We start from the raw sequence: 13,748 nt of genomic DNA, 5'->3' as shown, positions 1-13,748 counted from the left end.
GGTCTATCGGCTTACACTGGAATAAATTTGAATTTTGAGCAAAGCGAATGAGCCGTTCAGATCATATTTCTCACTAATTAATGCAGCCTTTGATTTTTAAATAAGACCGATGCGTGGGAGGTATATGGATCGGGATTTGAGGGACCCGTCTGCCAGAATGCGTTTTAATATTCGGCGTTTTGAAGCCGGTGATTAAAAACCCCGATGTTTGTCACGTCTGATTAATGTTTTTTTCCTACTTTCCAGTGAGCGCGTGCCGCCGCTGCCTTTGTTAGGTCTTTAACATTGAGATAATCTCCGCCATTATGACCCTGTTAAATAGGAAATAAAATCAGGCTGAATGGCTGCTCGCTCCCACTTCTGCTGCGCGCTCCTGCAGCTCCGGAGTGTCGCACGGTCTCGCCACGGCTACCCTCAACCTCCCCTGCCCCCGACAATTACTGCCCCCCCACCCAGCTCCTAATGACACCACTGACGGATCCATTTCTGTCCGCGGTAAAGAGGCGAGGGGAGGTGAAGGAAGGAGAAGGGAGGTGAAGGGAGGAGATGGGAGGTGAAGGGAGGTGAAGGGAGGTGAAGGGAGGTGAAGGGAGGAGAAGGGCGGAGGAGGTGGAAGGGAGGAAAGGGAGGAATGGGAGGAGATGGGAGGAGATGGGAGGTGAAGGGAGGAGATGGGAGGGAACGGGAGGAGATGGGAGGAAATGGGGAGGAGATGGGAGGTGGAAGGGAGGGAAGGAGGAGATGGGAGGTGAAGGGGAGAGATGGAGGTGAAGGGAGGAGAAGGGAGGTGAAGGGAGGAATGGGAGGAGATGGGAGGGAAGGGAGGCGAAGGAGGAGGAGAAGGGAGTGAAGGAGGTGAAGGGAGGAGAAGGGAGGTGAAGGGAGGAATGGGAGGAGAGGGGAGGGTGAGGGAGGGGAAGGGAGGGAGAAGGAGGTTGAAGGGAGGAGATGGGAGGTGAAGGGAGGAGAGGGAGGTGAAGGGAGGAATGGGAGGAGATGGGAGGAGAAGGTAGGTGAAGGGAGGTGAAGGGAGGAAATGGGAGGAGATGGGAGGTGAAGGGAGGTGAAGGGAGGAGAAGGGAGGTGAAGGGAGGAATGGGAGGAGATGGGAGGTGAAGGAGGTGAAGGGAGGTTGAAGGGAGGAGATGGGGGTGAAGGGAGGAATGGGAGGAGATGGGAGGAGAAGGAGGTGAAGGGAGGAATGGGAGGAGATGGGAGGGAAATGGGAGGAGATGGGAGGTGAAGGGAGGTGAAGGAGGAGAGGGAGGAGTAAGGGAGGAGAAGGAAGGAGAAGGGAGGAGAAGGGAGGAGATGGAAGGAGAAGGAAGGAAACGGGAGGAGAAGGGAGGAGATGGAGGAAGAGGGAGGAAATGGGAGAAGGAAGGAAATGGAAGGCAAAGGGAGGTGACGGGAGATGAAAGGAGGCTCAGGAGGCGGTTTGCAGCGTGGGCGGAGCTCCGGCGGCGTGTGCGGCCGTGGGCGGGCCTCCCGCCGGCGTGCCGGGCCGTGGGCGGAGCCTCCGCCGGCGTGCCGGGCCGTGGGCGGAGCCTCCCGCCGGCGTGCCGGGCCGTGGGCGGAGCCTCCGGCGGCGTGCTGGGCGCCGTGGTCGGCCTGCTAGCAGGAAGCAGCAGGAAGCTGTAGAAGCAGAACGAGCATCTTTGCATCAGGCGACGGTTGAAGGACGAAGGCTGAGCCTCCTCATGTCGTCGGGCTCGTGAAAAGCTCGCGTCGACGTTCCCGGCCGTGTGGCCTGACCTCTGACCCCGGCGCCCCCACCTGCTCTGAGCGGCTCATCCCGCTCCGCTCCCTGAGAGCTGGAAAACGCCGCCAGACTTTGGAAACGCCGCCCACGTTGGTGAGGACCAAACACCCCCAGTATGACGACGCCATGTGACTCAGATGGTTTAAAATGGCCTCCAGAGGCACCGAAGTCACCATTATGGGATGTTCCCAGCGTGACCCCGCCCCCCGGTGGGCCAACACAGATTGGACCACATCACCTCAGCTCTGCTTCTGTCCACGCCGGGTTAAGATGGCGGCGAGTGGTGGGCGCCACCAGCAGCGCCGGCTGATACCTGACCTCAGGAATATTGCTGATCCACTGGCTAATGGTGCAGGAAAAGTGACCCCCCAGGCTGCTGATGCGGCCTCCCTTATGGAAGAGCTTCAAAAATGTGATCTTGGATATCCGGAAGTGTCTCCGGCAGCAGCCAGGGGAACCTGCTCGCGCGGAGAGCCGGGACATTTGCTCCAACAACTGCTGTGGTGCCGCGTCCCGACGCCAGGCCCGTAAAAGTGCTGCGCGCAAACTGCTGCACGTTCTAATAAATCCCCGCTGATTTATCCTCCCCGGGCCTGATTGCCTGGATGTAAATATTCAGCTGCAGAATATATAGTGTGAGTGACAGCGCGTCTCTTCCGCGCGCCCGCGCCGCGTCCTGTCGGGTCAGCGCGGCTGCCGCTCGCGGTTATTTATTAGGCGACATATTCCCCCCCGATCCATCACTGTACGGCCACCTGGTCCGGTCACATCTCTTTATGTTTATTACAGCGGCCCACCTTCCCCCAGGACGATGATTGACGTGCTCGGGGAGCAGCGAGGTGGGACTTGCGCGCGTCTTCTCCAATCGCGGCTCGCAGGGGGGGCGGAGGCTTTTCCATCCGCACGCCGATCCCGAGTCGGTGACCAGACGCCAGCAGAAACAATAACAGTTGCTGGTTTGGATCCCAAACGATCGCAGGCAAGTTGGGCGCGTTGCGGCGCGTCGGGATCTCCAGTTTGTCGGGGGGGTTTGACGAGAGCAGCGCCGCGCGTGCACTTTTAATCAGATTAGGAGCCGTTGACGCTTATTGCCGCTTTCGGCTTCTTCTTGCAGCGCAGGAGTGGCCAGAGTCAAAAGCAGCGATTCAGATCAGATTTCACCTAAAGCAGTTGGAAGAGCACGAGAGAGAGAGAGGGAGGGAGAGAGGGAGAAGGAAGGCAAAAATAGAGAGAGGAAAGAGAGAGAGACACCGCGAGAGGGAGAGAGAGACGGTTTGTCAACCTCCCTCCTCCCAAATCCAGAAAATCTTACCAAGAAAAAAAGGAGGAGTGTCGGGGTTGAGAGAGGCGCAGAGGAATCCAGAGGAATTTCCGAGGATATTTTCCCTCCTCGCGCACATCTCCTCACCCTCCTCTTCACGTTCGCGTTGAAAAGTTGCGGGCGAGGCAGCGGAGACCGCGGTCAAGGATGGACGAGCAGCCGCGCTTGATGCACTCCCACGGGGTAGGCATGGCCGGACACCCCGGCCTGGCGCAGCATATGCAGGATGGCACGGCGGGGACGGACGGAGAGGGCAGGAAGCAGGACATCGGAGACATACTACAGCAGATCATGACCATCACAGACCAGAGCCTGGACGAAGCGCAGGCGAGGTGAGTCTTCGGGAATAAGAGAATAGACCTGGAATAGGAGGGGAGCAGGAATGCGCCGTGATGAAGAGGGGCAGATAAAAACACTGGCTCTGCCTTTAGATGAAGGCAATTACGCCCACAGAAGTGCCAGGCCGCGCCACAGCGCCGAGAAAACAACTTTTAAATGAAAGCCCCCATCCTAAATACAGGACGGCACCTGCGCACGGTGCCCCCCCCGTGTCACAAAGGCGCTTATTATAATCTACGATAAGACGCCGCAGAGGCGCCTGCAGCTTCCAGCCCGTGCAGCGGGAATCACAAGAGCCACCAAAATTCCCCATGTGTTGGAAAATCATGTGGATGCGATGTGTGGATGCGGAGCAGGCCCGAGGAGGCCGTGCCCCCGTCAGCTGTGTGCCCCCCCACTGCTCCAGTGCCCCCCCGTGTGTGTGTTTTGTGACTGTTGCCACTTGTTTGAATGATGCTCCTCTTTTTAGGAAGCATGCGCTGAACTGCCACAGAATGAAACCGGCCCTCTTCAACGTCCTGTGTGAAATCAAGGAGAAAACAGGTCAGTTCCTTTTCCAAGCCAGCTCCCCGCTCGCTCTTCTTTCCCCCGTAACCACATTTATTTCTTTATTTTTAAAGGCTGCTGCCCTTTCCAGCATTTGTTTGTTCTTATTCCCTGTCATTTTCACCCCGATGTGACGCCGCTGGACCGGCGTGCTCCCGCTCCCACGTTTGGCCCTTTTTCTGGGCTGCCTCTTTCTTTTTCCGCCGTCGCTCCCTCTGTTTTCCTTGGCTGAATCGAGCTCTTTCAAACGCACCACCGAGTCGGGGAGGGGGGGGGTGTCCATGTTCACGCCGTCGTGACGGAGAAACGTGTGAATTATTACGCACTTAGCAGCAGATTAAAAGAAGAGCGGCCGGGCGATGAGAGCCGGCCGCCGTCCTCCGAGGGGGGCGGCGCAGCAGGGAGGAAATGGAACAACACGTCCAATATGACCTTATCTTTGGAGGCAACTTTAGAGGAGCGGGGGGGCCTCGCCGCCGCCGCCCTCGCCGCCTTGCCGGCCTGGAAACGGCTCCGAACAAACCGGCCTGAAAAGGAGGCACCGGCGTTTTACGTGCGCGGCCTCCGCTGACATTTCATCCACATGAGTCACCAGTCGGGGGGATCTTAAAAAGACAATATTTATTTATGTTGGGCTCCGGGCGCGGGAAGGTTGGGAGTGCAGCGCGAGGACGCTGCGGCGGGCCGGGGGCCGGGCCGGGCCGGGGGCCGGGCCGGGCCGGGGGCCTCTCCAAATGGCTGCAGTGGGAGACTGCAGCCTGGCGCTCTGTAAACTGTCTGGCGTCTCCCCGGGTTCAACCAGAGTTCGCTTCCAAAAAGAAGAACAAAGTAACTTGGACCTTTTCCTGGCTTTTCCCCCCTGCCTCTCCGCTCTTCCCACCGTTCTTGGCAAGTGGGATTTCACAAAGTGAGAGCCCCCCCCCCCCACACACACACCCCTCCTCCGCCTGCAAATCCTCTTCCCCTCGCTTCAGGACCAAGTTTGGAAATGGTCGTAATTCACCATCCATCTTTTTTCCCCTATTATGTTTGAATTTATTGTCTGTGTTATTATTTTAAAGACAAAAGAGGCGTAAAGGGAGGAAGGCCGGTGTTAACGTCGCTGTTTCCACGGCCTCCTAACGGCCGCGTCCTCGCCGCTCCTCGCCGCTCCTCGCCGCTCCTCGCCGCTCCTCGCCGCCGGTTGGAGGCGCGAGGCTGAAAATGCTGCAGCGACAGAGCGCATGAGTCAAAGCGCGAGCGTGGCATTTACAGCCAAATGTGCTGAGTGTGTGTGAGCGCAGGCAGCCTGTAATTTCCCAGGTCTTTTTTCTCTTCTCCAGAAAGAGTCGGCTCTGAGCGGCCCCTCCGTCTGACCTTTCGCTCGGGGGAGGGGGGGCGGTTCTTTAGGCTATCGTGTGTGCACGTGTAGCTCTCCTCTCGGAGTGTGAGCGTTGACGGGGGGAACTGACAAACACGCCGGCGGTGGACGGGGCAGACCTGAACTGCTGACCCCCCCCCTCCCGCTGTATGGCTGAGCCCAGGTCTGGGGAGCCCACGGTGTGTTCCCCCCTCCCAGACGTTTCCTTTTGGCCTCCGTTCCTTCTCCGGTTTTCTTCCCTTCTCTCTGGAGCTATCATCATTGTGTGTCCAGTTCCTGAGAGCGCTCCGTTTCCTGTGTTTGCTTCACATCCTGTGACGAGGAGCCGGGAGGACGTCTTTGTTTGTGCGAGACCATTATGGCGAGGGGAGCGGGCACGTACAGGTTGAGTCCTTAAGAGAAGCCAGACACCCAGCCAGTGTTTGTGGGTGTCAGGTTTCAGGCCTCCCTTCTCCCGCTCGTGCTCCGTGCTCCGTGTTTGTGTGCACGGGCCCGGGACCGCTCCGTCGGACCGCTCTGTGTCATCTCCTCACATTACCCCCTCGCAGGCTCGCTGCGATGCGGCGCTCCTCCGTGACTAATGTGATCGGACTGATAATGTATACACAGGCAGAGATCTGCTGAATCAGTCCGGATCAGGACAAACACACGGTGGATCTAAATATGGCGGCGCGGCTGCCGCCAGGGGGATGTTTAATAAATATGTTAGCCGTAGCCACCAGCTAGCATTTCATGCTATGATTGATTCGCCTGTAAAAACATAAATAGCCAAAGTTTTGTCTTCAAATGATGTCTTATTTCATTTGATCAGGACTCCAGAATACAACAAAGGGGAAGAAAAAAAGCGGTAAATTCTCAGCGTGGGAAGACTGGAAACAATCAACTTTTGGCATTTTGCTTTTTAACGAGTTGCAGATTCATTTTCTGACTCTTCCGTCATCGCCGCTCTAATTTTCAAGCTCAGAGGAGACGAGGAGGAAAAAAAAAAAAAAAAAAAAAAATCTAAGCGATAAAACGTCAAATTGGGATTTATGACGTCCTCCGGCAGCATTAACGTTAAAGGTGGACGGAGGTACCGGTTGAGCTCCGGATAAACTGGTGCCGGGGGCTCCCAGCGCTGCTGTTTTTCAGTGTTTAATTGACACGGCCGTCCATGATGAGTTCAGGGGTTAGTGTTGCCTCTCTTTGTTACCCTCCTCTCATCTCCGCTGACAGATGGAGGCATTAGTCTCCAATGTGGCGCTGTCCTGAAACTAATGGCTATGTCCTTGGTTTCCCCGCGCTCGCTGGGAGACTGTATATCTGTCCCCGACTTGGAAGTGCCGAAGCAGCAGTTTATCCCCCTCATGTTTTAGTTTCCACGGAAATAAGGCCAAACAGGACCCTGTCTGTTCCCCCCATAAATGACTTCGAATAAATAACTCTGAAACGAGTGCAAAGTTTTTGCTGAGGAAACGCTGGCGGGCCTTTGATTTGCGAGCACGCATGAACCCTCTTCCTCCACTTTAGCGGCGGCGTTCCTCTCAGCGAATCATAACAAACAGACTCCGTGTTTTTCTAAGGACTTCTGAGCGGAGATGTGGCGATTGGAAGTTTATTATTGCCTTTAAAGTGAGTTATACCAAACATAAATAGACTGGATTCCACTTTATCCGCTGACATTTCCTCTGTATTCATATTTATATCCGCTACATTGGCGGCGCACTTCAAAGGCGACGGCGTCTATTTTTGCTGCTGCCTGTCCTCTGCTAGGAGCTCACTCATAATTAGGACAGCTAATTTATTATGCAAATGTTGACTGGCTTAATTGAGACATGTTAATCATGTTTTAAGAGGCTAATTACAGCGCTGTGTATCTGAGGTGGGACTTGTAATTAGCCGGCGATAACGGCGCCGGCTGTAAAATGGTCATTCTGCGGGCACGGCGGCGGGGCCCCGAGCGCCGCCCCGCCAGGGCACAGGTAGGTGGCGCCGTGCTGGCCTGCGCCTGTTTCCCAACAGCTCCTGCTGAAGCGGCGGCGTGAGTACGGGCGCCGCTCGCCGCCGCCGCCCGTACTCACACGCTGCCAACGCTCCACGTCTCCGTCTATCTATAGACTCCTTCCTGCTCCCGTTATCTGATGCAGCATTACTGGGCGCTCTGCAGTCGGGCTTTTATGCACGGCCGTATTCTTATTTTTGACAGAGATCATATTCGGATCCATTACGCTAAAAATGCCTTCCTACTTATCGAGTACAAAATTGCTTTAGAGAGGAAATTTGCTCGCTGCTGGAGTGGAGTTTCTCTTTTTATCAGATGTTTGTCTCTGGAGCAGCTTTTAGTCTCTCCCCAGCAGCTCTGGTGACGATGCCGGTGCAATTCCTTCAGCCGCTGGTTTTCTTATTGGCGCTGTTCGGATGTGATTGCCCCCCCCCCCCGTACCCCCCGGTACCCCAGAATTGCCTGACGCAGCTGGACGAGGGCCTCCTCATATTGTCACCTGCAGATCTTATTGCTGATGTGTCCACCAGGCTGTAACTGTGCTGAATTACACCATTAAGTTTTTCATTTTTCGTAGGACTAAAGCTCTTGAGTCACGTGCACGCCCCCCCCCGGTGTGACGGAGAGGTTTTCCTTTTCTCTCCCCTCCTTTGAGCTGTTCTCGGGCCCTCGGCTGCCCTGCCAGCTGATAACCTGTAATTGGAGGTGCGGGATCTCATTTCTCTGGCTCCCTGCCACTGTGATGTAAATGGTGTGTTGGCAGCACGCTGGGCTTGTACAAAGGAACCCCCCCTGACTTCGATGAACAGTCAAACATAAAATGGCAAGCGCTCTTCCCTGGCTGACTTAGTAAAAATGACATAAATTAATACATGCTGCTTAAACAGGACCAAGATTAATGGCCGCCCTTCGCAGCAGCTTAGATCCACTGTCAGTCGCTGCTCGCTGCCCAGATGGAATCAACACCAATCAATGAGGCGCCCGACTCTCCCTGGATATCTGCTTAGGATGTTAAGTGAGAGGCGCACGGCGCCGCTGTTGACACGCCGCTCCGGCCCCTCTCCCCGCCATCTCCGCATACAAACGGCTCGGCATATCCTGTATTACTTCCCCCAGAGTGGAGCGTTCAATCAGGTGCCACCGAGTCAGACGGGGAAGAGCGGCGAGGCTGATGGCTCGCCGGTGATTGGATGTTTCAATTACTGATAGTAATGCTGTGGTGTAGTGAGTCATGCAGTGCAGATAGCACCATTTATTTTAATCAGGACAGGGGAGAGATGGGTGTGGATGTGTCTCCTCATTTCAGAGCAGCTTCACATTAAGATGCACAAGAGTCTCTCTCTCTCTTCCATTTTTGTCTCTCTCACACACACACACACACACACACACACACATGCACGCTCAGGTGGGTTGAGAGTGGAGGAGAGGTTGCTGTGGGTAACGCGCAGCGACAAGCTACTCTCTCGGCGAGCTATTCTAATTTATGTTAATAAACCGTTGCTGCCGCCGTGAGAGACAAAGGGGCCACAGATGAGCCGCGGTAACCTCGGCACCTTCGCGGGGAGGCGAGGCGCAGACAAAGAACAATGCAGACAGGCTCCCACATTCAGAGGAAGAGAGACGAGAGGCACCCGAACTGGGGAGGAAGATGTGGCGCAGAGCGACGATAAATTTAGCCGCACAAAGAGCCGCGTTTGTGGCTGCAGTATCAAACCGCGTCACGCTGGCAGCGCCGCGGCGCGGAGCCGCGCGCGTGTTTCTGCTGCGAGGGGCAGAAATAGGCAGGCGGGATGTCTCTCGGGAATTTTCCTGCTTCCAATTCTGTGGGGAATCTGAACAGGCGAGGAGGGGTGCAACAGTTTTGGATCACTTCCCCCGGGCCAGATGTGACACCACAGGTAGCATTTAGCAGAGAGGGGTGAGAGCACCGGCGCTAGCGGAGATCAGCATCCTGCCTGGCTGCTCCACGGAGGCCGACTAAGGACCCTGCGGTCCAGTTTGTGTTTATTAAAGTCAAAAAAAGGAGAATGGGCGACATCTGTGAAGCCCGACCTAAATAACTGAAGGGGTGTCTGACAGCTGTGCGCGTATTAGCCGTGATTTATCGACACAAAGTGTGCGTGAAAAGCCACAAACAAAAGAAAAATCCTCGTGATTTGCAGCGAAACGGGACGAATCGAAGGTGGCGTCCGTCTAATAAAGTCTGACCTGGCGAGCGTTCACATCTGGGACTGATGCGAACATCAGGAGCGTCCCTCAGACCACGTGGGATCCTTGGTGGTCTCCAGGTCGGAGAAGCCGCCCTCTGTCCTGGAGGGCGGATGAGGCCGGGGCGGCGCCGTAGACGCCCCAACGCGGAGCGGCAGAGGTGCAGGTCTCCTCGCCCGCCGTCTGTCTGCCCGCTCGCCTTTGGCGGCGTTAGTTCTGGACAGTTAGCTCCCACTGAAATTATGCTAATTGCTGTCATTTTCTCTTTTCTACTTGAGCATAATCAGCAAATTATATACTTCTCTTCATTTATTACCGAGCCACTTTGAACACATTTTTTACCCTTCAGAGATCAAAAGTTTGCAGCGTCCGTGGGGGGGGGCAAACGATGACGATGATGACGAAGCTGCCGTCGCTCTGACCCGGTCGGTGGCTGGTGGGCGACGCCGAACGAGGAGAACCGGCGGCGGCGTTCGCTCCTTCCTTCACGTCTTGCTTTGCTGTAATGCTGCCACCTCTAAAAGGGGGCTTTCATGAGCAGGACCCCCCCCCCAGAGCAGCCACCTGCTGGCCGTGCACGTGTGTGTTGGGCTCCTGGTTTATTGGCGGCGTCGTGTTTAGCAGCTCCCTTTACGCTGCTATTACTGGAGTTTATGAAGAGCGCCATCGACCCCCCCGATAGGATCGTATTGATAGATTGATACTGGGGGGGCGGCGGCGTGATAAAGGCGTGGAGGTTAAGAGCTTCTTGGATAGTTTAACCTTGATAAAACAGTTGTTTCACTCAGGCTGAGCCGGGCCCATCCGTCTTCATCCGTCAGCGCCGCTGAAACATGCAAATGAAGCCAGCAGAGGGGAGCGCCGCGGTTAAATGGGGCGTCGCCAATGTGCGGTGTACCGCGCCGCGGGGGGGGGGGCTACTTACTGTCCAGATTTAGAGTGTCTCTCCAACCCCCCCGTCCCCCTGTCTGCATGTGGGAAAATTATATATGTATTATACAGCATATATCACACACACACATATATATATAAACACACACATTCTATGTATATCATTTTATTATATATATATAATAAAACTACACACACACGCACACGCACGCACACACACACACGCACGCACACACACGGCTGTGCATTTAAAGCGAAGCCTCTGATAAACGGATTACATCTGTGGCTCCAGCAAAGCACTTTATGGATTTTACTGACTCAACAACTGTGCGTTATCTGGCGTTTCTGCGTGCGCTATCTGGACGTGCACGCCGCGGCGGCCTCACGTTTAAGGATGCGGCTGTTTATTGTGGTAATTAGTGAGTGTAAGGTAATAATCTTTATGATAGGAGCCGTCTTAATGCTGCTCTGCCTTCAGTTCTCGCCGCTCCGACAGCTTAATTGACCTGATTATTTTTGCAGCTACTCAGCAGCGTTAGTGTGTTGTTTTGTTTTTGGGGGGGGGGGGGGGTTGGCTGGGGGGGTGGGGGGGGGGGTCCTCGTTTATCTCGTGCATCAGCGTATTGATCGATGCGCCTGAACGCTCCTGGTTTCGCTGCCTTTTTCACATCTCATTTTTAGAAACAGACACCACGTCTCTTTTCTGGTGTCATGAAGCCGTCAATCAGCAGCTCTGCCTTCGTTACGGGGGGGCGCTGGGGTGGGGGGGGCGCTGGGGTGGGTCTGAGGGCTGGTCGGTAGCTGGGAGCCTGTCGGACCGCCGGCAGCATCCATCTCCGTCTGCAGCTCTTAAACAAGCTTCGGGAAAGCGGCCATGTCGTCCTGACCACCCCTGGCCCCCACTAAACCCCCCATTAACATTAATGAAGGCTGGTTTTAAACGGGGGCCCGTAATACGGGGCCCGGTAATACGCCGCCACCGGATTTATGAGCCAGAGCGCTTGGCGGCAGAGATCAGCCTGAAAAATGCTACGACGGTGAAACGAAGATTTGAAAGGTCTCACGGCTCCGAGAGGATTTTACTTCAGCTTCATATTTTCCATTTCCCCTCCTCCAGGTTTAAAATCCAACAGCAACACCGGGGGTGGGGGTGGGGGTGGGGGCCCCATTTCTTTGTGCTGTATTTTTTTATATATATATAAAAAGCCTTTCATCCCATGTGGCTATTTCAATACGTTGGAACTAGCACTTTACCTGTCTGCGCGGTCCCTATAGATGGCTGATGTGGAGCCGCCATTAGCCGGCCCATCCCTCAGCCACAGATTACTGGGCCGTACGCAGTAATCACAATGTTGGGGGGGGGCTGATTGCACTCCATCCAACCTACAAAGTGTGGCTTAAATGGGTTTGTGGAAGGTCTGCGGTGGGTTGTTGGTATGTCATCATAGTGCATTAGGACTGTCAGAGGCAGAAAGGCAGCTCTGAAACCTCTCATCTGCTGAATGTTAAAAGGATGGAACCCAGCAACCCAGCACCCGGGTCTGCTGAGCACCTGCGGCTGCAGCACCACTCCTGCCTCCTCTCCTGCCTCCTCTCCTGCCTCCTCCTGCCTCTCCTCCTGCCTCCTGCCTCCTCCTCCTGCCTCCTCCTCCTGCCTCCTGCCTCCTGTCTCCTCCTCCTGCCTCCCTCCTGCCTCCTGCTCCTCCTCCTGCCTCCCTCCTGCCTCCTCTCCTGCCTCCTGTCTCCTGCCTCCTGCCTCCTCTCTGCCTCCTGCCTCCTCTCCTGCCTCCTCTCCTGCCTCCTCTCCTGCCTCCTGTCTCCTGCCTCCTCCTGCCTCCTCCTGTCTCCTGGCTCCTCTCCTGCCTCCTCTCCTGCCTCCTCTCCTGCCTCCTGCCTCCTCCTCCTGCCTCCTCTCCTGCCTCCTGCCTCCTGCCTCCTGCCTCCTGCCTCCTCCTGTCTCCTGGCTCTCTCCTGCCTCCTGCCTCCTCTCCTGCCTCCTCCTGCCTCCTGCCTCCTCTCCTGCCTCCTGCCTCCTCCCGTCTCTCTGCTCTCTCCTCACCTCTGATGTCATTAGCATTGGGGGGAGGTTGAAGGGAGAGGAGTTGCCATCCTTAATGAATTCCACTGTGTCTCCCCCCCACCTAGTTAACCCCCCCCCCCCCTCGTCGCCGCTCAAGGTGTCAAATTAGAGCAGCTGGAAAAAGGGGTGAACACGGAGATGGACAAGGTCCACCTCACCCCACCTCACCCCACCTCACCCCCCCTCCTTTCCTGCGCTCTCCCTCCAAGCACTTAATGTAACACGATATTCATGAATAGGATCCGTGTAACCAGCGGCGGAGCGGCCGGGACGCACGTTGCTGCACATAATAAAGTGTTACGCACGGCGGCGTGCGCCCAACAGCCGCTCAAGGGGGAGGCGTTTGCTGCGTTACGTGGCGTTCGCCGTGGCGACCACGAGCCAGATCCCAGCTAATAAACCCTCTCTTATCGGAATGTTTTCATGGGTTTGACGCCGGCACCAGCGAAAGAAAACCCAAGCTAACGGCGCGATAGCACAAGCTAACGGTGGCTTTGTGTATCGTCTGAACACTGTCTGTTTTTCCCTGCAAATTCCCGCGTCGGCGTTCCCGTCGTCGGCGTTCCCGTCACGGGTAATTGCTGCTGCAGCCGTCCGGAACCAGAAATTCTGGGAGTCTCTTAAAGTAGATATATCCGCATGAATCATTGACCCCGTGACCTCTGATGAAGGGTGGGGTCAGTAACTATGGATCCGAGTCCGCGACCCCTTCCTGACTGATGCCCTCTGTCTTGATTGGAGCTCAAAACCAGGCAGACGTGCGTCTGTGATGTCACTTCCTGTCGCAGCAGTGTGGTCTGTTAACGAGGTTTCTGGGTGGATTATTCCTGGAGGAGTTGTTGCCCGCCTCACCCGCCGTTCAGGTTTGATAGTCCTGACTCAACTGCCCCCCCCCCCACTCTGCTTACTCACTCCGGAGCGGCGTTTAGCTTCCCTGGCAGACCGAGGCCACAGCTCATTAGACCAAGAGAATGTGCCTGCCTTAATTAATGATATGTAAATATCCTCCAATTGGCCACATTTGCATATTAAGAGAGATTTGCGGGATCTGTGGAGTAATATATTTTAATTAGGGATTAATTAAAAATAATGGGAATTTCATTTCGTCTGGCAGGTTGTGTTTGGTGTGAAGCGCCGGGGCCCAATCTTTGAGCGGCGAGCAGCTCCAACACGTGAAGGAAGCTGCGCTCCTCCACCTGCTGCCTGCTGCATACAAACATGTACCCCCAGACACACGCTCGCACGCTCGCTCGCTCGCAC

The 13,748-nt window shown here is 55.6% G+C and overlaps 1 protein-coding gene across 2 annotated transcripts in view; it reads left to right on the top strand.

Moving 5' to 3' along the window:
- The first annotated feature begins 2,661 nt into the window (after positions 1–2,661).
- Positions 2,662–13,748, top strand: part of pbx1a (pre-B-cell leukemia homeobox 1a) — a 32,135-nt gene continuing 21,048 nt past the window's right edge. The window contains exons 1-2 of one of the 2 annotated variants that reach the window (XM_057057753.1): positions 2,662–3,415; positions 3,892–3,965. In XM_057057753.1, coding sequence (XP_056913733.1) covers positions 3,231–3,415; positions 3,892–3,965 — 259 coding nt within the window. In that variant the 5' untranslated portion in view covers positions 2,662–3,230. The remainder of the gene's footprint in view (positions 3,416–3,891; positions 3,966–13,748) is intronic. The other variant, XM_057057754.1, reaches the window with a different exon arrangement.

The sequence above is a fragment of the Takifugu flavidus genome, chromosome 15 (assembly GCF_003711565.1).
Source record: "Takifugu flavidus isolate HTHZ2018 chromosome 15, ASM371156v2, whole genome shotgun sequence".
Classification (NCBI taxonomy): domain Eukaryota; kingdom Metazoa; phylum Chordata; class Actinopteri; order Tetraodontiformes; family Tetraodontidae; genus Takifugu; species Takifugu flavidus.
The sequence above is the reverse complement of the archived record's forward strand: the minus strand, read 5'-3'. Positions and strand labels throughout refer to the sequence as shown.